Source organism: Nanorana parkeri, unplaced genomic scaffold, assembly GCF_000935625.1.
Source record: "Nanorana parkeri isolate BGI_ZX_2015 unplaced genomic scaffold, ASM93562v1 scaffold51, whole genome shotgun sequence".
Classification (NCBI taxonomy): domain Eukaryota; kingdom Metazoa; phylum Chordata; class Amphibia; order Anura; family Dicroglossidae; genus Nanorana; species Nanorana parkeri.
Window position 1 is genome coordinate 1621456 of NW_017306319.1, and position 23271 is coordinate 1644726.

The window sequence follows — 23271 nt, forward strand, 5'->3', positions numbered from 1 at the left end:
ATAATGTACAATTTTAATCTAGGTGTGGTACTTTAAAATGACTTTGATGGTGGATGACAAGCAGTGAGTTTACATACCATTTTTACATAGAATTAAAAACAATGCGGGTCTTAGAAACATCATTTTATTGTTTTTAGCTATTAATATATACAATACATAGATAAACATGGCTTTTTTGCTGCCCTTCTTGATAGAATGTTACCGGTTTAAAAAGATGTATATATATTGCACTTAAAAATTTAATCCTTTAATGAAAACATTTTACCACCAAGTATACATGTCCATAGAAGTATATTTTTCATACTTTAATAAATACAATATAATTAACTCATAACATTTGCTTTTCTTACAGGCCCTGTTTGAAATAATATTGGCTGGTTTATTGATTATACAGTAAAAACAGGTAATAGCAAAATTCTATTCACATGATTAGAATATGATTACTTATGTATGCTGCCAAGCTTTAATGCTGCAGTATATGTGTGGAAAATACACCTCTTTAAATTGCACAGAAGACGCCATTATATTGATTTAAAAACATGGCGCAAGTACTTTCATGTGCTGCAATTTAGTCTGCCTTATTCAACAAGGCAAAGAGCAACACACATTAACCCAGAGCTACCAATGAGTACACTTTTGCTGATTAGATTTTATTATGGTTGACTATATTTTGCACCCCTACTGCTCTTTGCAATCCCACAAATAAACGTATTAATATACAATTTGTCATTTGTTCTAATGAAACATATTACTATCTGATTACAACAGTTAAGAGCACATCGGTGTACTTTGCAGTAAATTGTTTAATAGACTTTTATATTTTTGTGATTTGTAAATATATCTAATACTATATTCCTAGGAAAAGTAGAGATGACTGAAAACTCTTGGCTAAGTTCAAGGAGCTATGAATTTCAGCTTTTCATGATAGGAAATCACCATAGAAAATGATGCAATTATTAACTTAAATTGTATTTCTTTTTCTGAGAAAAACTACCCTTGATAATATCAATTTTGAAAAATAATTTATAAAAGGGTTGAAAAAGTACCCAAAGAAATCAAGAAATGTAAATTTCTGAATGGGTGTAGCAGAAACCCATATAAATTGTGGCTAACTGCACTATTCTGCAATAGCGGCAATATTTCTAAACACCTAGTGATGAGAAGCATGGGGATGGCTTTCCGACTAATCAGGAAGCCAGGTGGCGAGTCATTACACGCCGCCTGGCTTCCTGAATGGGACTTCCGGTATTCGGTATCAGTGAGTACTGAAACAAAAATATCGGTACTCGATACTGAAATAACGGTATTGGTGCATCCCTAATTAAAACCATTAAAGAACTCCAGGGAAAATGTTTTCCTAACCCTTGCAGTAGGGCTACCCCTGCACTGGGGCACACTGCAAGGGTTAAATGCTCATTTTGTTCTAGGTGCAAAAATAAAACCGTTATACTCACCTGATTCTTGGAGCCGAGTGGCTCTTAAGGCTGTCCTTCCAGCGTCACTCCCCCTCCGCTGCTGCGGTCTACGGTCCCCTAAATCATCACATTTCATACACAGTGTACAGAAAGTGAGGATGCCCAGGGACATACCATCACTGCAGCAGAGGAGGGGGCAGGTTGAAGGTAGCGCTGTCCAAGGCTCGGGTTAGTAAAACTGTTTTATTTTTGTACCTAGAACAAAACAAGCACTTAATTCTGCAGTTCAGGGGTAGTCCCACTGCAAGGGTTAATAAAAATGTCCCCTGGAATTCTTCTTTAACCTCTATATTTATTCTGTAGTTAAGGTGCAGGGGGCTCTCTTTCTAGAGAATGGCTTTAATTGCAGTCAGTGGTCTATAGGAACCTCATTACATGAGCTATATGAAGTACTTCTATTTTTTTTTTTTTTTAAATACAATACAATACAATGTTAATGTCCAGATATTAACATGGTGGTTTTGAACTGCAATTTTTAGTTGTATCAGAACTAACAAACTAAGTAGCAGAAATCAGTATAATACATATCTTGAACTCAGCCATGAAAAGCTCCAGTCAGCTGCCGGCTCTGTTCAGGTATTCTGACAGCAGCCGTCAGAGTACAATGAACACAGCGGAAGATTCCTCGATTCACGCTCGTAAGTGTTGATGGAGGAATCTGTGATATTTTCAGCCCGCAGGTTGAAAGAAGGAAATATTACAGTGTATAGCCAGCTTAGGTTTGATTAGCAGCTGGTAATGAAAAAAGAATCTGGGAATGCCTGTAGTAGATGTCGAAAGAACGAGACCCTGCAACCCTTCGGAACAGCATTGCAGGCCTTCACTGCCCAGATTTGTGACATATAAGCAGCTAGTACCATATCCTCAGTTCAACTCCTTGAATACAAAGCTTACAAAACTAGCTCGTGTAAATGGAGTGAACAGTTCTGTTTTCACTGCCTTAAAAAGCTGATTAATAGCATATAAAAATAATGCCTATAAGCTTGCATTTTGTTTTGTTAATATTATTTTTGGCACTCGTTATAATAGGATAATTATTTAGTAACAATGGGGCTGTCCCTGCCCACTAAACATTTTATATTCATCGCCCTTCCTCGTTTCTGCTCCAAAGACTGAAACGTTAAATTGTCCTGCTCACCAAATATTACCACCTAGAAAATGTTTAGAATTGTAAATAATTAAAGCATTTATTGATAGGAGTATTACTTTATAAACAACTTACTACATCTTTTCTGTGGAGTACTGTTCCCTAATGACACTACTTCCAGTCATTGCTTAATTGTTCCTCCAGAGAAAACTGCAGGTGAAAATGATCAGTAAATGCAGACGTATAGACAGATTAAGTTTTACACAAGTTAGTTACTTTCCTGTAAAATTAGAGCTTGCCCCATCGCCTCCACCATCCAAGCCTACCTATTGGTCTTTTAATGTGATGTCAAATTAGAGCTTGCCCCATCCTCTGCACCATCCAAGCCTACCTATTGGTCTTATAATGAGATGTAAAATTAGAGGTTGCCCCATCCCCTCCCACTATCCACGCCTACCTATTGGTCTTTTAATTTAATGTAAAATTAGAGCTTGCCCCATCTCCTCCCACCATCCAAGCCTACCTATTGGTCTTTTAATGTGATGTAAAATTAGAGCTTGCCCCATCCCCTCCAACATCTAAGCCTACCTATTGGTCTTTTAATGTGATGTAAAATTAGAGCTTGCCCGATCCCCTCCCACCACCCTAGCCTACCTATTGGTCTTTTAATATGATGTAAAATTAGAGCTTGCCCCATCTCCTCCCACCATCCAAGCCTAACCAATTGGTCTTTTATGTGATGGGCATCCTCACTTAAAATAGGGATGCTCAGAAGGTGGAAAAGGGAGGAGCTAACCCTGCAATAGTAAATATTCACTAATAATTTCAGTTGTCTATATGTCTGGATCCACCAATTGTTTTTTCTATGCAGTTTTCACTGAAAGCCACTTTGTTTTTGCATTATATTATTGTATAAATTGCACAAGTTATTTTAATTAAGCCTTTAAACCAGTGAAGAGGACTTCTACTTACATATATGTCTTTCCCTATGACAAATATGGAAATGAGATATATTGAAAGTTCTACTGTATTACTCTTTGAAAAAAGGCCTGATAATGATCACCCTACAATACAACAAAGACATATGAATTATATTAGGTGAATTCAGTGGTGGACTGAGATGGCAGTGGGTCCTGCTGCAGAGATTACAAATAATCACCCTCTTTTACATACTATATTAGTTACTTGGTAAAGGTGTCTATTGCATTCTGCCATATACCACGCTGCCAGTAATTCCGCACCTGAATACATTACGGTAGCAGGGACTGCAAATAAGGAGCTATACCCTCACAGCCTGTGATGATATAGGAAACTTACTTTACAGGAATCTATTGTTATATTCAGATGACAATGACAGCACATAACAAACATTGGTTTCTAAATCTCATCTTGTCATTATTATAGATATATATACACATATAATCAGAAATGTTATAGATATATTTTTGTAATTTACTCTTAAAACTTATACATTCATCCATTGTAGAGTTTTGCTTTCAGTTACACTTTAAGGCGGTTTGGTAATACATCCCTCTGGATATTTCAGATCTCATTTGAGAACGCTTCCATCTAGTCAGTGATCTCCTAACTATTCCTGTTTGATATAACAAGGATCCAAGATGAAACATGCTTGTTTATGTATACTCCATATACAGATCATGCTTATTTAAGTATTTGCTTTCTATAAATCTCTTAGTATAAGCAACAATTGGGTTAACGATGCAACCCTCATTCAGCAGGCATATGATAGACTCATTGGGATGCTGACCTATAGATAAAGTGCTTATTGATGAGAAAAACAGATGGTAGCATACGATAATACATTTTCAATTGTTAGTGGTTAGCTATTCTCAGAATACTTTGGAATCCCGAATTAATAAGTGCAAATTGTTAACAACAGGCTGCTTAGACAATGTATTCCCTTACTGCAATACAGGTTTTCAACATTTTGTTTGGCACATCCAACTATATTTTTTATTGGCATGTATAAACATAAAATAAAACTCAGCTTTTAAAATTAAAATACTTTTTTTTTTTTTTTAAAGACAATGGTTTTTTTTCCCTGTAGACTTACTTTTAGCTTAACATGTTTCAGTGTAACAATAACCTTGGATCACACAACATTACTAAATCTAAATATATTTTATTAAAATATGTTGAATGATGTACATACCTATGTGATGTGTTGAATTATTTGCTGCACAGTTTTCACTGTGTTATTGCCATCTTGTGGCTGGAAATAAATCTGCATTTAATAAATCCATGGCCCAAACATCAAATACAAACTAACAAACTAATATATATTTAATTGTGCATACATTTGATTCTTAGAGAGTGCTGTTGTCTTTAGCTGCCAGTGGTGGTTCTGCAATAGATGTTTTCAGCCACACTAGTGACTAGACCCCGAGGGAACAGAGGGTCTGAGCTGATTGCTAGCTACATGTGTTTTCCTGCTCACCAATACATTTCTCCAGTGTTAGGGAATCTAAGCCTACCTATTGGTCTTTTAATGTGATGTAAAATTAGAGCTTGCCCGATCCCCTCCCACCACCCTAGCCTACCTATTGGTCTTTTAATATGATGTAAAATTAGAGCTTGCCCCATCTCCTCCCACCATCCAAGCCTAACCAATTGGTCTTTTATGTGATGGGCATCCTCACTTAAAATAGGGATGCTCAGAAGGTGGAAAAGGGAGGAGCTAACCCTGCAATAGTAAATATTCACTAATAATTTCAGTTGTCTATATGTCTGGATCCACCAATTGTTTTTTCTATGCAGTTTTCACTGAAAGCCACTTTGTTTTTGCATTATATTATTGTATAAATTGCACAAGTTATTTTAATTAAGCCTTTAAACCAGTGAAGAGGACTTCTACTTACATATATGTCTTTCCCTATGACAAATATGGAAATGAGATATATTGAAAGTTCTACTGTATTACTCTTTGAAAAAAGGCCTGATAATGATCACCCTACAATACAACAAAGACATATGAATTATATTAGGTGAATTCAGTGGTGGACTGAGATGGCAGTGGGTCCTGCTGCAGAGATTACAAATAATCACCCTCTTTTACATACTATATTAGTTACTTGGTAAAGGTGTCTATTGCATTCTGCCATATACCACGCTGCCAGTAATTCCGCACCTGAATACATTACGGTAGCAGGGACTGCAAATAAGGAGCTATACCCTCACAGCCTGTGATGATATAGGAAACTTACTTTACAGGAATCTATTGTTATATTCAGATGACAATGACAGCACATAACAAACATTGGTTTCTAAATCTCATCTTGTCATTATTATAGATATATATACACATATAATCAGAAATGTTATAGATATATTTTTGTAATTTACTCTTAAAACTTATACATTCATCCATTGTAGAGTTTTGCTTTCAGTTACACTTTAAGGCGGTTTGGTAATACATCCCTCTGGATATTTCAGATCTCATTTGAGAACGCTTCCATCTAGTCAGTGATCTCCTAACTATTCCTGTTTGATATAACAAGGATCCAAGATGAAACATGCTTGTTTATGTATACTCCATATACAGATCATGCTTATTTAAGTATTTGCTTTCTATAAATCTCTTAGTATAAGCAACAATTGGGTTAACGATGCAACCCTCATTCAGCAGGCATATGATAGACTCATTGGGATGCTGACCTATAGATAAAGTGCTTATTGATGAGAAAAACAGATGGTAGCATACGATAATACATTTTCAATTGTTAGTGGTTAGCTATTCTCAGAATACTTTGGAATCCCGAATTAATAAGTGCAAATTGTTAACAACAGGCTGCTTAGACAATGTATTCCCTTACTGCAATACAGGTTTTCAACATTTTGTTTGGCACATCCAACTATATTTTTTATTGGCATGTATAAACATAAAATAAAACTCAGCTTTTAAAATTAAAATACTTTTTTTTTTTTTTTAAAGACAATGGTTTTTTTTCCCTGTAGACTTACTTTTAGCTTAACATGTTTCAGTGTAACAATAACCTTGGATCACACAACATTACTAAATCTAAATATATTTTATTAAAATATGTTGAATGATGTACATACCTATGTGATGTGTTGAATTATTTGCTGCACAGTTTTCACTGTGTTATTGCCATCTTGTGGCTGGAAATAAATCTGCATTTAATAAATCCATGGCCCAAACATCAAATACAAACTAACAAACTAATATATATTTAATTGTGCATACATTTGATTCTTAGAGAGTGCTGTTGTCTTTAGCTGCCAGTGGTGGTTCTGCAATAGATGTTTTCAGCCACACTAGTGACTAGACCCCGAGGGAACAGAGGGTCTGAGCTGATTGCTAGCTACATGTGTTTTCCTGCTCACCAATACATTTCTCCAGTGTTAGGGCCCTCCTTTTTTAGCAAAGTACTTCTCCAAAATGCAAAAGAGCAGGGTGGTACAAACATCCTTATGGTCAGATACCAGTACTGTTAAGGAAGCTTAGGGATACAGCATGTTCTGTAAAAGTTATTTTACAGTGAAGTAACCTTGTGTTCAAATTTAGATCTATCAATCATTAAACACTATAGCTATTCTGGTGTATGAATAAGGATACCCCAACATCGTCATGATATGGTAATCTAAGGCTGCTATAGTATCGTTTTGTATTATGTACCAAATTAGATGTACTTTATTATATGTCAGTCGATGAAAAGATACAATTATTACAAAGCAATATCATATTTAATAAACATAAAAACATATTTTACCTGAATATTTAAAATGCAAATAGCAATGGAAGTACTTGGTTATATAATGCTATGTTACTGTATTGTACTTACAGGTATTTACAGTAGTCCATATATAGCAACAATCAAGGTGGTGTGTTTTTTTTTATGAATCATGCAGTGCCAAAAATGAGGGGCATTCGCAGATGTTCCTAATAGTGCATGGCAGATATATGTGGCACAAGAAAGCTATTTACCTTACAGATTTGGTAAGGTGCACCTAAATATGTACATATGCTACAAAGATGCACTTAGTCCATGAAAGCTACATCCAAGTTAATTTAGCGCGGCTTGCAGGATTTGTGTGTAAAAGTATCATACGTGCCATACCATATGTGACTAACCACATCCAATTTGATAATATGAAAAGCATTTCAAACAAAGGTGTCATTTGCCATCCCCAACATTTTCCAGTAGAGTCACTGGAGAAATCTGAGGGCAGTTTTTTCCCCCCCCTTATTTTGTAGTGAGGGATGCAGTTCTTAGTGTCATGAGACAAATACAAAGGGAAGAGAACTACAGGAAAATCCCTGGTAAGTAAAAGCACACTCAAAGAAACACTTTCACTTTGCCTATTTAGGACAAAGTGACAGCACTTTAGCAAAGGGGCTCACTCACTGATGCTTACCTTGCCAGGCACTCCCCTGCGCTCCTTCCTCCATCACAACCATACCCAGGAGCTAGGGCGTGCAGTGACATTACTCATGTCATGTAGCAGTGCTTGGACCAAGCGAGTAGCTGCAAGACTTGAGCACTGTCACATGTGAGGAGGTCATGATCTCCCATGCCTGGAATAACTGGGTATTTTTGTTTGTGGTGACAGAAGAAGGAGTTACATGGTATCACTGGCAAGGTGACTATCAGTTGGTCTGGGTGACCCTTTGTAATGGCACTGTCTCCGTGCCCTAAATGGGCAAGGTGACAGTGTCACTTTAATACTTTTCTAGGATCGGACCAGGCAAAAGTAATACTTTAATTAAAGGTGAGGTCTGGTGGGCTGAATAGCTCTGGGCTTCTTTTATGTCTTGTATACGCCAACTGCAAAATCACCCTGCCAGAATTTCTGATTCTGTTCCTGCCCACCTGGGAATTTTGGGTGCATCTCCCAGCTTTGTGTGATCCAGTATTACCCACTGTATTTCTCATCATTTATAATAGCCAACAGATTCAACGAGGAGAGTGGAAACCCCTTATAATGGCTACAGGAGGTATACAGACCTCAAGTGTGAAGATCTTATCAATAAAGTCCCCATGAGATATAGGAAACTGCAAGGAGGTTTAACTCTTCAATATATACCAAAAACTTTGGTTTTAATAGGCCGACCCTTACATTTATGAGAGCTCATCCAACACACAATTTTACATGTGTTGAATAATGAAAGGTAATATATACATTAAGGTGTTTGATGGTGTAATGCCAAGCTCCCATCTTATAGCCCATCAATAAAGGTTTTTTTTCCCTTTGTATTTTAGAGATGTAATTCTGCATTTCAACAATGACCAAATGATTTCAAAGGGCTGATAAAAAGCTCATAAATGACTGTAATATTACCATTTTGCTTGCAACATTCTATGATTGTTATTATGTCATTTTTCTAGTGTCTGTACCTGAATATCATTGCATGAATTGCAAATTCTCTGTATGTGCACCTTAACAAACCTGCACAAGAGCACTTAAACCAATATTACACATGAACAAAGCAAATGAGTACATTCACATTTTTCATGAAATCAGCTTCAGTTCTGGGGACAGAAATATTTTAAATATCACTAATAATTACAGTATAAATATATTTCTTACAATGTATATATATATATACCAAATTAAATAAAACACCAAGCAAAATCTTTTAAGCTGTACCAATGCTAACAGAGAAGCAACTTTACATTCAATTGCTTTGTGATTTACTTACTTATTTTTTGTTTTGATATACTAAAAACAGTTTCATACAACACTATAAATTCAATTTGAGTGGAGCATGGTGTCATTTAAAAATAAATGCACCAGTTTATTCAGTTTTGGGCTGAATATGGTGGTTAGTCTCTGCCTGCTGGATTCTCTAATGGAATAAAAGGGCAATTCTCATCTCTGTACAATACCACCACATTTTTGCCTAATCTGAATTCTGGCATTAAAGAGGATCATATTTTAGATTTGGGTGAGCAAATCAAAGTCAGTTTTCAAGTAACACTGTTGAAATTAAATTGAATGAAGGGGAGCCCTTGAATGTGGGGAAGAGATGAATTTGTACAGTCAGATTAAGAAGCTTCTAAAAGAGACCATCCAAAAGATAAAAGATAACTAATAAAAGATGAGGGTGGAAGGCGGATGGCAATGAGACTTTCCATAAAGGAACAGTGTATAAAGGCATTTGGCTGCACTTATTAGAATACACACAGCATTACTACTACCTGTAGGTTACAAACAAGCAAGTAAATTGGGAATACCTCTTCATATCTGTACAGTGAGGATATATTCTAACCATTGGAAGGACTGAATGACACTGCTATTAGGTTTGGGGCTGATATGCATTAAAAAGGAAAATAAATACAGCTGGTTTATATATGTTTTTAAATTAAATTAAGATGGCATAAAAACATGTCTTTCAGATTTTCTGTGAGCTCTTAATTGCTGGCCAGATGTTTTTTTTTGTTTACGATAATCAGAATATAGATGACAAGTGCATGATGCCTGGAAGGAAATAAGATACTAGCAATAGTGCATATTCCTGAAGCAGGAGCAGTCTGTACCTGTGGCAAATTAGCCCTTTATGTGGGGGCCTGGTCAGGTGACAGGTTTGTATGTTTTTGTATTTTTGTAATGAAGACCTTAGTGGACAACCTCCATTCTAATCTGGTGAATTCAAGTTTGCAGATAGTTGTAGAAAACTGTCCCATCAAAAGAGGGATGCTGTGAGTCAGCTGCTAAGAAAATAATCTGAAATGGTGGGAAAAAGTATTTATCCTTTTAGGGCATGTTTTTGGTAATTCTTTATGTAAAGTAATCATGCAAACCCGTCATCAGACCCTGCCCTCAATAAGCTACAGAAAAAATGGAAGAGCTCTGACAAACAGAATGGAACATACACCTAACAGGAAATTAAAATAAAAATAAATCTGAGGTTTCATTGTTCCTATATATGTTTTGCATACATTTAAATGGACACATGAAAAAAATAAACTGCTACATTCCCCTTGTTTTATGATTGCATGTCCCTTGCAGTCATTTGCTGAAACAATCAAGTTGTTATAGAATCCTCATAAAGAAAAGAAAAAAATATATTTATGAAAAATAAATTACAGGTGTAGATCACATTTCACCATTACAGTACCTTAAATTAACCATTAAAACGGAAATATATTTACCACTGATATTTATGATTCTTAAATTGCTTACTACATCACAACTGGCATTTTAAACAGCAAACATTAATATAAGTTTTTCAAGGATGCCCTGTCAACATAATAGAAGTTTTGTGTGTTTCTTTAGTAAACACGCAAAGTTATACAGCAAATGATAAAATAATTTACTTTAAAAAAAAAAGGACAAAAAATGTAAACATAAATATAGGGTCCGTGGAAGGACGTTCTAGAATCCCTTTCATATACTGGGCCATAAAAGATCTTTTTTAAATTTATTTTTTTAAGGCATTCACTTTCTTTCAATCTGTATCCATCTCGAGTCTTCGTGCATTGAGAATACAAAATTGGATGGAGAGAGGAAATGGTCCACCCAGCAGAGGGCTCCGTACCAATTTTGGGAGCTGGACTTGATGTTGGGTCCTCAATTAATTTTTCAAGAACCAAATGCTTTGAAATGATACTGGTTGGTAATCTATACAAGAACACATGTGGTCGCATAATGCAACACAGCAGTGCTTACTGAAGCAGCATCAGAACCTATCTAAGTTAAACTGAAATGTCACAAAACAATGCATCCTTACCCCTGCACGTCTAATGTGTAGCACCTTCTACTTGTAATAGCTAATGCCTCTAGTGAGTGGTGAGATGTACCCATTTAGTTATTCTTGTTCCTAATTATCACATCATTTATAAAAATAGAAATATCCAAGAATTGACGCTGGGTTCCATCTTGAGAGGTTTTTCTCGTTGTCCTCTGAGAACATGTTGGAGAATCAGGTCTCAACAAGCCCTATGCATGTAGCTGATTTGAAGTCAGACGTGGTTTGCAAAACAACTTATTTTTTGCAATGGGTTTAGCAAACTCTGAGGAAAAAGAAAAGAAAAAGCTTTCCACTGTGTGTATGGCACAAAGAGCACAATGACAAGGGCATATTCAGTAGCAATTGATTCAGATGGCCGGTAATGTGTGCTACAAACTGTACAAGCATGTTGATTTAAAAAAAGATCTAAGCGTTTTTTTGTTCTTAAAGCCTAGTTTGGGCTTCAGGTATATATATTTCAATGCTGTCTGCACGTTCGCTGGCTGAATTTTGCCGGAAAGAGGCTGCTCTTTTTGCAGCCATTAGCCGCCTTCTGGCTTCTTGTCTTTGTCTGTCAGGTAGGTCCAGCGACTTTTCTCGAGTGATGGGGAATTTTCCCCTGGAAGGTTTCTTTGGTATTGGAGGTGGGGGTTTCTTATCATCCTGAAAATGCAAATAAAATATATATTTATAGTTGTAAAACGTAATATGAATATTTTCTATTAGCTTATGCATATTGATGCTATATACATAATGTAATTATATACATAGTGGAAAAAATACTTTATTAATAAGAATGATTACAAGTAGTGCTTTCGTGAACACGACAAATGCAGAACTGCAGTAGCTTGATTAACTGTTTCCATAGCAACAGTAACAGACAAGCTATACCATATCAATAAGTTATCCACTGGATATGTACATTTGCAATTACAGCTAATGTACAAGGCAGGCATTTTTTGCTGTTGGAAAGGACAGGTAAAATCCAGTGTAAAATGGGTACAGGAGATTGTTCCTGTACCCCTGTAACTGCCTGTAAGCTGTACACCTGCTGATCTCAGGAGATCAGCACTGTTATGAAAAGCAATTCTGTTAACCCTACACACTGCTTATGAGTGACACAACAGTATGTACTGCCCTCAGATCAACAGCAAAGACAATATTAGCTGGCTGTGGTCAGCTGGGAATGCAAATTTTTAAAGAGAAAAAGTAGTACTTTCAGTGGGGTTTATTAATTTGTAACCTCCAAATGCAGATTAGCAGCGGCTGAAATCTCTAAAAATGGTTCCATGTAGCATCCTTTAGCTTTAATGTGTGACTCATGCCATTCCTCTTGCTATATCCTCTAACAGTTCCTGTGCATCGAGGCTGTTGTAAGCTCTTTTTGTTCCCTCGTTCGTGTCACAGTTCTCTAGCAATCCCCAGATAACAACTTCAGAACCTCAGCCAATAGAAAAAAAAATGATCAGTTCCAGAAAACCAGGAAAGGAGGGAAGATATCCAGACCAGAAAGCTATGACAAGAGATAGGGATCACAAAAAGCTAACCTTGACCTGTATGACCAGGTACAATTAGAGGAGACATCCAGAGAAATGGCACAAGCCATTTGTGGTTCACCTTTTTTGGGGGCTTAGAGCCTGACTGATGCCACCAATCTTGACAAGAAGGTTTGAATACATAGCAATAAAAGTGTGGCTTTTTTTAATTGAAGAAGTTATGTCTACAAAAAGAAAGAAGATATATAATAACTATTAATCAATGTTCACATGCTAATTGTATCCATCAGCTGAGGATCCATGAGCTGCAAGGAAAATAGTGTTAAGGATAGATCAGCGTAGTTGGCCATGTTTTAGGGAAAATATGTAATTTGGGTTTAAAGTAGCAGGTCACTGTAAACACGATGGGGGGTTACTAAACATGGAGCAGACAAAATCTAAAGCAGCTTTGTATTGTAACCAATCAGCTTCTTTTATTAGCTTTAGTTGCTGGTTGGTTGCCATGCACAATTGCAGTAGATTTTGTCTGCTCCAGTCTTAGTAAATTCCACTTGATGTGACATCACAGCACTTCCTCTTGATACGAAAACTCAGACAGCTCTCTTTAGTGAGTACATCACTGCTGGATGTAGATACTGTAAATGTGACTGTATTTAGGAGAGTCAATTGGCTTCCAATCATTGGCTTTTAGCTGGTGCAACTTGTCAAACTTCATGCTTACGTCTTCAATGGATAACTGCAACAAATCCCAAAATCCTGCTAAGTCTTGTGATGTTGGCCTGGGCATAGCACTTGGATCCTTATTTTAATAAGAAAGAAGAACAGAATGTCAGTACTGGCTTTTATGTTTGTCTCCACCTGGACATCCAGGGGACAGGTTAAAAATTGTTCTGAGACATCATACCACAGAAATAATAGTATTGCTGACAATGGAGAGCACAGAGCGAAGAGATACTGTAGCACAAAAACAATGACAAGACAGCAGCCACTTAGCTTACAGCTGAGTTAGTGTACAAAGCTTGGCAGATAGTAGAATGTGTATTACTTAATGCAGCATCTGCTCACAGCACCCTATGATTAGTAGCAATATCATACTATCTAAAGGGTAGGTGATTTCCCTGTGTGTTATAAAGAGAGATTGTAGCTTTAGCGTTCCCTCTCTTCTGGAGGATGTTTGCACCATGAAGGAACATAGCATGAAAGCACGAGTGCCTCCCCTCAGATCTGGCCCCCTCCAGACCTGACAGGTCCCCAGCACACACAGATCTGACCCCCTCCAAAGCTGAAAAGTCCCCAGCACACACAGATCTAACCCCTCCCCCCCCCAGATCTGACAGGTCCCTGGCATGCACAGATCTGACCCCTCCAGAGCCAACAGGTCCCTAGTACACAGATCTGACAGGTCCCCGATACACACAGATCTGACCCCTCCAGAGCCAACAGGTCCCTAGTACACAGATCTGACAGGTCCCCGATACACACAGATCTGACCCCTCCAGAGCCAACAGGTCCCTAGTACACAGATCTGACAGGTCCCTGATACACACAGATCTGACCCCCTCCAGGGCCAATAGGTCCCCAGCACACAGATTTGACAGGTCACCAACATACACAGATTTTCCCCCCTTACAGATCTGACAGGTACTTAGCACATACATTATAAAGGCAATGTACTGCATACTCAATAATGTCTTGTAAATATATAAAAACTGTAAACTAAAATCGTTCATCTAAGGCTGTAGGTAAAAGTTTGTTACTTTAATTTTAAATCCATGTTGTGAAAAGAAAATAGTCTGGTTTAGACTGCACTAGTAAAAGTAGCTGGTTGAGAAGACATCACATAAGATTAAACTATCATGGAGTTCACTAATGCACATGAGATTTATCTGGACATTAATAGCAGTGAAAGGAGAGGGTTTCCACCATTTCAAAATGGTATTGTATTTGGCAGGACAGTTACAAAGTTCATAAATACGTTTTCTGTAGGGTAAGCATTGATTGTGTAGCCCCTACATATAAGTTGCTATGGAAAAAAAGTAGTATTCGGCTTGTAATAGTTAAGTGACCTTGTGCAGCCTGTGATGCAGAGACTTATGGGAGTTGCAGTGTCTGGGACAACCCGTGCTGTGTGAGCGTGTTGAGTCTACAATTCTCAGGAGGCTGTGCTTTCAGAGGAGGGGTGATTCTGGGCTGGAGTTACTGAGTGTGCTCAGTCTGGACGAACCCAGCGAAGGACACAGATCTATGTGGCTGCCGCTGATGCAGAGGAGCCATATATCCTGTGTTAGCCTGTCTTGGGGAGTGTAAGCGGACCGGGCCTGTGCAGTGAGAGATCCATAAAGACCCAGCAATCCGCGGGGGGCCTAGAGGCATTTACAGAAAATGTTCTGCAGCATCTTCCTGTGACCGGAGATCATCTTCAAGGTACAGCGGATGACTTCAGGACCAACAAGGGTGTCGGCTTGAGAGAAAGGGGAAGCCCGTCTCTCGCTGACAGACATCACAGCTGCGAGACTGATCCTGGAGGTGGTGAGAGGTATTTTTGGCCATTTGTATTATTTCTGCAATTTACTTCAGCAACACAGCATGGGCCCCAACGATGGCTAGCCTAGACTATTGCTACTAGCCAGTAGTATAGAGTTTTGGAGATTAATTGGGACTGGGACATTAGCAATCAAGTGTTTAAAGTCAGAGATAGCATCTGAGATAGTTCAGTACTGCATATCTCAATATGTAGATGGCCTGCTGCTTAGTGTCTAAATACCCAATATATAATATATATATAGCAGGCAGATGGGGATGTCTGGGTATAGCAAGGGTGGCAGATTTGTAGGGCCCAGTTATAGGTGTAGTGCTGAGGTTCTTACTCTAGGGGGAAGTGTTGAGAGTGTTAGTGGCCTAGAGGTAACCAGCCCAGCTGATGGAACCTGGCTCATTAGGGCCTCCATAAGATAAGATATCCCAGGCTGCTAAGTGAGTGGGTCCACCTGGGTGACAGAGGATGTCTCAGCAGGAGTCAGGAGGGCCAGTGGCAGAAATACCGCCGGTGCAGGCGGTGCGGGTGCCCGGGGCCTCAGGCTCTGGGGGGGCCCAGCAAGTTGCCGGCCGCCGGATCGTTATCCAGCGCGCGGCGGGCCCCTGGTCTCTCCGCCGGGAGTGTCGGATCATCAAAAGTGACAGCCGGCCAAGCGCTGTGGAAGGAGAGCCCTGTGTTTGTGGGTTTTTTTTGGGGGGGAGGGGGGGCCCAAAAAAAAAATCTTGCACCAGGGCCCTTTGTTCCTTAGCTCCGCCACTGAGGAGGGCTCCATCCTGGAACCAGTCTGTGAGTCTGGCAGACTGGGGAGCAGTTCACCTGTATAGTGAAAAGCAGCCTGTGTGGCAATCCGCCTGTGTGGCAAAAGCCAAGCCTATGTGGCCAAGTCTTTGAATACATCCTGTGTATCCAGACGTTTTGAGGTAACGGAACCACCTGAAGTCGGTGAGACTGAAACATGCTTGTTTGATAAGAAAATGGTACTTTATGTTTGAAAACCCTGCAAGGGAACCCCTGTGTGGACTTTTCTTTTGAGTTGTGCGTTAACAGATGTGGGAAAAGAAGACCTTAAGAAGTGAAAAGTGAGTGGCGGTGTCGTTAATGTGCTGCCGTTTGGAGCTAATCCTCACAATATATATATATATATAGATAATCAGTTGCTTTGTAAAGCTGTTTACAAAACTCTCTCGGGTCTGTTGGTGTGCTGTGGATCCTGATTGGGCAGTACATTTTGGCTTGGGGACAGAAATACCCGGGTTATTCTGGCGGTTCCTTCGGGGGTGAGCGCTACAATTTTACTATTCCACTGTTGCAGTAGTGGAGTGGATGAATCAATCAATCCAGTGTTTGTTTAATCAACAGCTTGGGAGCCATAAATAGGGTTTCAGTCAAGAATATGTATACATCTTTTGTATGGCAAGTTTTTTGTTTAGATCTCAGTCAATGTCTTTGTGTGCTTCAAACATTCACTGGTGGTAAATAACTGTCATTTAAAACTCATGCATCTGAGAAACCTGCAGTGTGCAGTTTAGGTTTTTTGGAGGAACACTTCCCTGACCAACATGTCAAAACTGCTATACTTAGATCTATGTTCCAAGCTCGCAAGTTCCTTTTGATCCACTGAAAGGATTCTGAACCTCCTATTCTAAAGGTGCCCATACACCTTACGATTATCGTACGATAATTGTATGCAATCGACTTTTCGTACGACAATCGTAATGTCTAAATAGATTGCCCGAACGATAGTACTGTACAATCGTACGACTTTTGACGGTCAAGCATGTTTGAAAACTTTGGTCGATCGTACGATGTTCGCATGATTGGTGGCGATTAACACTGCGCATGCACAAACTAAAATAATTACAGTCAATTACCGCAAGTCGTCTGGGTGTTTTTTTTTAAACTACCGCTGATTGAACCTTGAGATAATCGGGGCAGGATGGGGCCGTCGTACGAAAATCGTACGACGGTTCGATCATCGGACGAAAAGTTTTGTCCGTTAATCGTAAGGTGTATGGGCACCTTTACTCAGTGGACAGACCACTTGAATATGCTTTACCGTGTATTTCCACTTTCAGAGCCAGATTGGGATAACACCTATTTTATATTTCTTACGTTTCCATTCACATAGCATAAGCTAAAAAAAAAATGCTTCTTGCTTCTTGCATTTTAAATTGCTTTTACTTGTCTTTGGGCTTTTATTGGCTTCTTAAGAGTTAACATTTGTATTTGTTTCTTCTTCTTCTTTGTATTGTTAGGATAAGCTCTAAGGGGTTAAAGGATGAAAAGCCTGGCTTCTCCAATGTTTGTTAATTAAGTTAATTAGAGGAACACAATCCACAAATTTCAGTCCTAAAGGTGCCCATACACTTTACAACCCTCGCAAGACTTTTGACTTGCGAGGGTTGTAAAGTATTTCCCGGCGGGTTTTCTAGCCTGTTCGACGGAAGACGTGCGACCATACAGTAGAAACGGTCGCACGCCTTCCATACACTGCACGATTCTCGTACGAGCGCGGGATTTCCAGCGATTCTCGTACGAGAATCGTGCAGTGTATGGGCACCTTTAGTCTTTCTATAAGGACAAATCGCTGTGCAGGTGCTCAGAAAAACCTGGAATCAGACATGTTGTCTGCTGCAACAAAACATCTAAAAGGTAAGGTATGTTGTGTGAATGGGAACGCATAAACGTATAGAGGGGTTTTCTCAAGATTGACTGCAAAAGTGAAAATACACGTTGAAGCTGGTGGATAATGTATATGTACATCAAGGTTCCGCTTCAAAATTTGAAAACCCTTGATCTTGAAAGAATTTCTTCTGCCATAGAAAGGCTGTTATATGTCGTATGCTTATTGAAAGCTCGTACAATCTGCCCACCTTGGACGGGCAGATCGTACTTGCGATCATCGAAAGCCCACCCCGCTGAGGGGCGTGCTTCCGATGACCGCAATGCAGAATGGGCAGTGTGCGCGTGCGCACACCGGCCCGTTCCACAGCTATCGAACGAGCAGGCTAGATTCTCGGCGGGTTTTCGAGCATGCTGGTTCGACAAAAGACGTGCGACCGTACAGTAGAAACAGTTGCACGCCTTCCATACACTGTACGATTCTCGTACGATCGCGGGATTTCCCGCGATTCTCGTACGAGAATCGTACAGTGTATGGGCACCTTAAGGGTTTATGTCAGCTATTAAAATACCTTGGACCAGACGTATGGAGAATGGCCCCACCTGTGGGCAGTTAGCATAACCAAAGACCCATGTTGCAAATCCAGAAGCAAAAGTTTGGAGCCATTAGATGCTTCTTCACTCCCTTCAGGTATTTTAACTTTGCACATTCCTGCAGTATGGATTTGTTCGACTGTATGGAAAAATATGGATACATATATATCTATGGCATACAGCTAGCATTAGCCCTACCCCCTTTCCTCTTTATATACTCTGACGGTTAATTAGGTATTTATTATTTAGTATATTTCTTAATGCTTCGTCATTTCATTTATTCTTCATTGTAGTGGGAAACCATTTAATTTGTTCTGTATCTTTGTAAACACCAGTGTATGTTGTGATCTGTATTTTACTATGGCTATAATGCACAACATTGTTGAGTGTTTAGTTGGGGTTTTTTTCATGTTTGATTTAAAAAAAAAAAAACACCTGGTGAATGTCAGACTCACTGCTTTAGAAATATGCTCCTTAATATTAAGTCAGTAGGTCCAAGCGGGTTTTATTTATCTTTAACCTTGCGGTCCTAAGTATATTGACAGAAATGTCCCTAAAGGTTTAGTGATCTTTACGTGCTAAATTGAATTGTTGTGCTGTAGTCCACAGAATACAGGTGCCTTGAAAAATGCCAACATTCATGAGACCTTTTTAATAGGTTTTTTTAAAAGCATGCAATTATGCTATAGTTCCACTAGATGGCAGTGCCTCCCTCTGCTATTATTACTTTAACTGATTCTTCGCTATACTACACACAAATATATATGGCACAAACTAAACGTATTAAAGGCAAGGTACACCTTTTGCAAAAATTCAATAAATGCACACACATTAATAAAAGAAAATTGGTACATATATTGATTTTTTTGCATTGGAGTCTGCAAAGCATCAGTGGATCGCAGGTGCAGCTCTCAGGCTCCTGGAGACTGTTCCTCTCAGTCCCTGTCCGTACCGAGGTATGGACTTTCAGTTTCAGGGACAGGAGGAAGTTTGAATGGACTACAAGTGCAGTGACATCACCACACTTGTAGTCCATTAAGAACTACAAGTCCCCCTGTTACGACAGAAGGGACTTGTATGCTCTCTATTCACAGTTGTGCCAATCTGAAATGTACACAGAATCCTGCAGGGAGAAGAACCCCATGTTTCTGGAGATCTGGAGAGGAAGGGGTTTAGGGCTAGGAGGCTTGTTTATGTGACCATGTTTCATGTTAAACTCCGAATATCAAGAGATGGAGTTATTTTTTCATTTAATCTCTTGACTAAGAAAGTTAGCAATACAAAGTATTTAAACATATACTGAATATATACTGCTTTTCTAAATAAATATTGAACTAGGAAGCAGGACTACATGAAAATGTTAATCTGCCACTCCCTCAGCTTTGTAATGTCATGATATGTGTAACAATATTGGTTATATTATGTTTGGATTACAACATGGATCTACTTATTCCATATTAGTGAGTACAACTTGGTATGTCACAGTTCCAAACTGATAAAAAGCCCAGACTTTCTGGACTACTAATTAGCTAATGTGTGATATCAGTAACTTTTCTCCTTGCAATGATATATTGTTGAAGGGTAGTTTGTGTAAAGGGTCTCATTATTAGTAGTAGCTAGTTACATTCAACTGGACTTGCATGTAACATACATCTTTCACAGCTCTGATCAGGAATATATCCCAGCATATATAGCCACACGCGTTACCCTAACCGAATCACTATGGAATGTATCAGGTGTTGATTGTTCACGAACAGGACTGGCAGAGTGAAAGTTTCTGAAACGTTTTGCATCTGCATTATCCAACTTACAGAATGCCACAGTCTGGAGGCAGGTATTAGTTGTTCAAGTTATATGACTGAAGGTGTGAATTGTTGTCAAATCACCAGGGTAGAGATGTAAAGATGGCCCTTAAATGTGAGTGACAAATTATGTTGAAGGCCTCGCCCCTGTTTAGGGCTAGGTGTCCCAGTTTGACATAGAAGGCCTCCTTTGCACCTTTTTCGAAATGGAGGATGTGACTCAAAAGTATATCCCTTTTCCACCTTAGGACATTATTTTGAGGTCAGTGAGATGGCAATTTGACAATACACACCTTTAGCCATGTATGTTGGGCAATTAACAGGTGCCCCAGACTTTGTGGCACCATGGTGATTAGAGTATGTAGTTAGCACAGAATGGTTTTACATCATTGATCTTGCCTGTCCTAAGTGCAAATACTGCCAAACCCTCTGGATACTGGGTGGCATAGTCCACTACTGCCAAGATATATTTTCTTGAGCTGCTGGGGATGGCTAATGGCCCAATGATACGCCAACCTCTTAAAAAGTTCAATTACAGGACAAGATTGTAATGGAACCCTAAGAATAGCTTCCTGAAGCTAAGGATGGCCGATGTTGAATACAGTTAGTCTCAGGCTAAGGACCAGCGGTTCAATTCATTGGTAAATTAGCTTCAGTCCTTCTACGTTCATCTGGCTGGGCTGTACCAGAACCACTTGTACCTGAGACAGATGGAGCCCCTTCTGCTGCAGGCTCCCCCAGGGTCTGCAGTGCCTGAATATCTGCCTTATTTTAAACACAAATCAGCTTCTCCTTCAATCTGCTTTGTTTGGCACCCATTCATCAGAATGCATTTACTCATTCTGTTGTACTTTACTAGAACAAGCAAGATTGAAAAATAAAAGATAGGGATGGAGGGAATTGGTGCTTTATGTTTATATATACTGTATTTTGTGCTCCATAAGGCGCACCGGTACATAAGACGCAGGCAATTTCTGTCACAGTTTATGTGACAGAAGCTTCAGTAAGTGACTGCTGAGGCGGGTGGCACTGTGATTACAGCGCCACGGTCTCAGATCACAAAGAGCAGACGAAGAACGGAAGTTCTTCGTCTGCTCTAGGGGCTCTATGGTGAGCTCCTGTCCCGTGGTCACGGGTCCCCCAGAGGAGCCGAAAACCACGGCGGGGGACAGGGGGGCGCCGCCGCCGCCGCCACTGCTGCTGCTCGGTTTGAATACATGTGATCTGAATAGATCACTTGTATTAAACAAGCAGCGGCTTCCACTGTATGTTTAGCTCTGCTTTTTAAAATAAACAGTTTTTCTAGTTTTTCAAATGTTAGCCTACAGCAAGTTACCTAAAATAAAATTATTTCAGTGTAGTTTTACTCTATTAAGTGCTGTGCTTAATGGACACTTCATATGCAGAGATGTTTAAATAATTTCTATAAGATGCAATGCCAGGTCACCTGTGTTATAGGGTCATGCTAAAGAGTTATCACAGGTGTGAGAAAAGTTGATGCAAAATTAGAAACAAAATCAAGTTATTTCTATTTATAATTTTCTGAATTTGCTTACCAGATTTTGCTGACAAAGCCAATAAAATTGCTGAAACTTCTGTGACATGAGCAGCTGTGCGCTTCCCACTGCACTCCGGATTTTACCTAAATCTAAACAGAAAAGCAAAATATTAGTTGATCCTGAAAAAATAAGACAAAAACAGCAATGATTTATATGAACAAGAGACCTCATTATGTTGGGTCTGATAGTGTCTAATTCCTAACAATCAGAATGATAATTTGATGGGTGGCCATGAGAAAGCTCTTTGCCTATCTTTTGATCAGGACTGATACTGCCTGAATCATACACAACTCTTTCCCTGCCTACATCTTGCACGATGGGGGATAGCAGAGATTTAGTTAATGGAGCATCAAACTCAATTCACTCAGGGACCACCGGACAAATGTTTTTCTCCCATGGGGGCCGCTTGCCAAATTTCACACACACACACACACACACACACACACACACAGATACGCACACATAGAAATGCACACAAACAGAAATATGCACAGCCCCCTACAACCAGAATCACAAACACTTATATACACACAATAAGGCCCCATTCACACCAGTAAGTTTAGGCGCAATTAGGAATTCCTGTGTCAGAAACTTGCATTTGCCTGCAGTAGGAATCCCTAATCTGGTGTATACATGTGGCTGCTGCCACCCATTCAAGTTAATGATCAGGTGACAGCCGCTGCATGTGAACACCGCATGCAATGGTATGTGGCACGAGTAAACGTGGCTGGGAATCAATCATTATCCCTGGATGCACAATCAATGCTTCCACAGAGAATGATTCCTAACCGCATGTAATTATATTACAAACTAGGGATGCACAGTTACCATTTTTTCGGTATCAAGTAAAGTACCAATATTTTTTTTCAGTACTCGCCAGTACCGAATACCGATACCAGAAGCCGGGAGGTGAGTAATGACTCGACACCTGGCTTCCTGATTGGTCAGGAAGCTGGCTCCATGATGACAAGGGAGCATGGAGCCAGCTTTCTGGTCAATCAGGAGGCCAGGGGCAAGTCATTACCGGAAGCATTTGGGCGAGTGCAAGTATTTGCCCCAAATACTCGGTATCGGTACATAACGATACTAGTATCGGTACATCCCTTCACATATCATTACATGCGGCGATTTACATGCAGCAGTTGTCACCTGATCATTAACTTGAACGGGTGACAGCTGCAGCATGTAAACGCCACATTAGGGATTCCTGCTGCAGGAAAACGCAAGTTCCCGACATAGGAATACCTTATTGCACCTAAAATATAGGTGTGAATATGGCCTAATACACACACACATACACACACAGAAACAACAACCCCGTCCCCCCACACACTCATTAATACACAATAATACAGGCCCCCCACATACATAAAATAATATTTTCCTC

At 39.3% G+C, this 23271-nt stretch overlaps 1 protein-coding gene and 1 long non-coding RNA gene across 2 annotated transcripts in view; one reads left to right on the plus strand and one right to left on the minus strand.

Moving 5' to 3' along the window:
- Window positions 1–275: 275 nt before the first annotated feature.
- Window positions 276–13892, plus strand: LOC108803116. The gene is made up of 3 exons (XR_001942260.1): window positions 276–628; window positions 2673–2674; window positions 13881–13892. It is a non-coding gene; the product is annotated as an uncharacterized LOC108803116 (long non-coding RNA).
- Window positions 11720–23271, minus strand: part of DLGAP2 (DLG associated protein 2) — a 121594-nt gene continuing 110042 nt past the window's right edge. Inside the window, exons 8-10 of the mRNA XM_018574949.1 lie at window positions 21882–21973; window positions 13425–13570; window positions 11720–11942 (exon numbers count right to left, since the gene is read on the minus strand). Coding sequence (XP_018430451.1) covers window positions 11720–11942; window positions 13425–13570; window positions 21882–21973 — 461 coding nt within the window. The remainder of the gene's footprint in view (window positions 11943–13424; window positions 13571–21881; window positions 21974–23271) is intronic.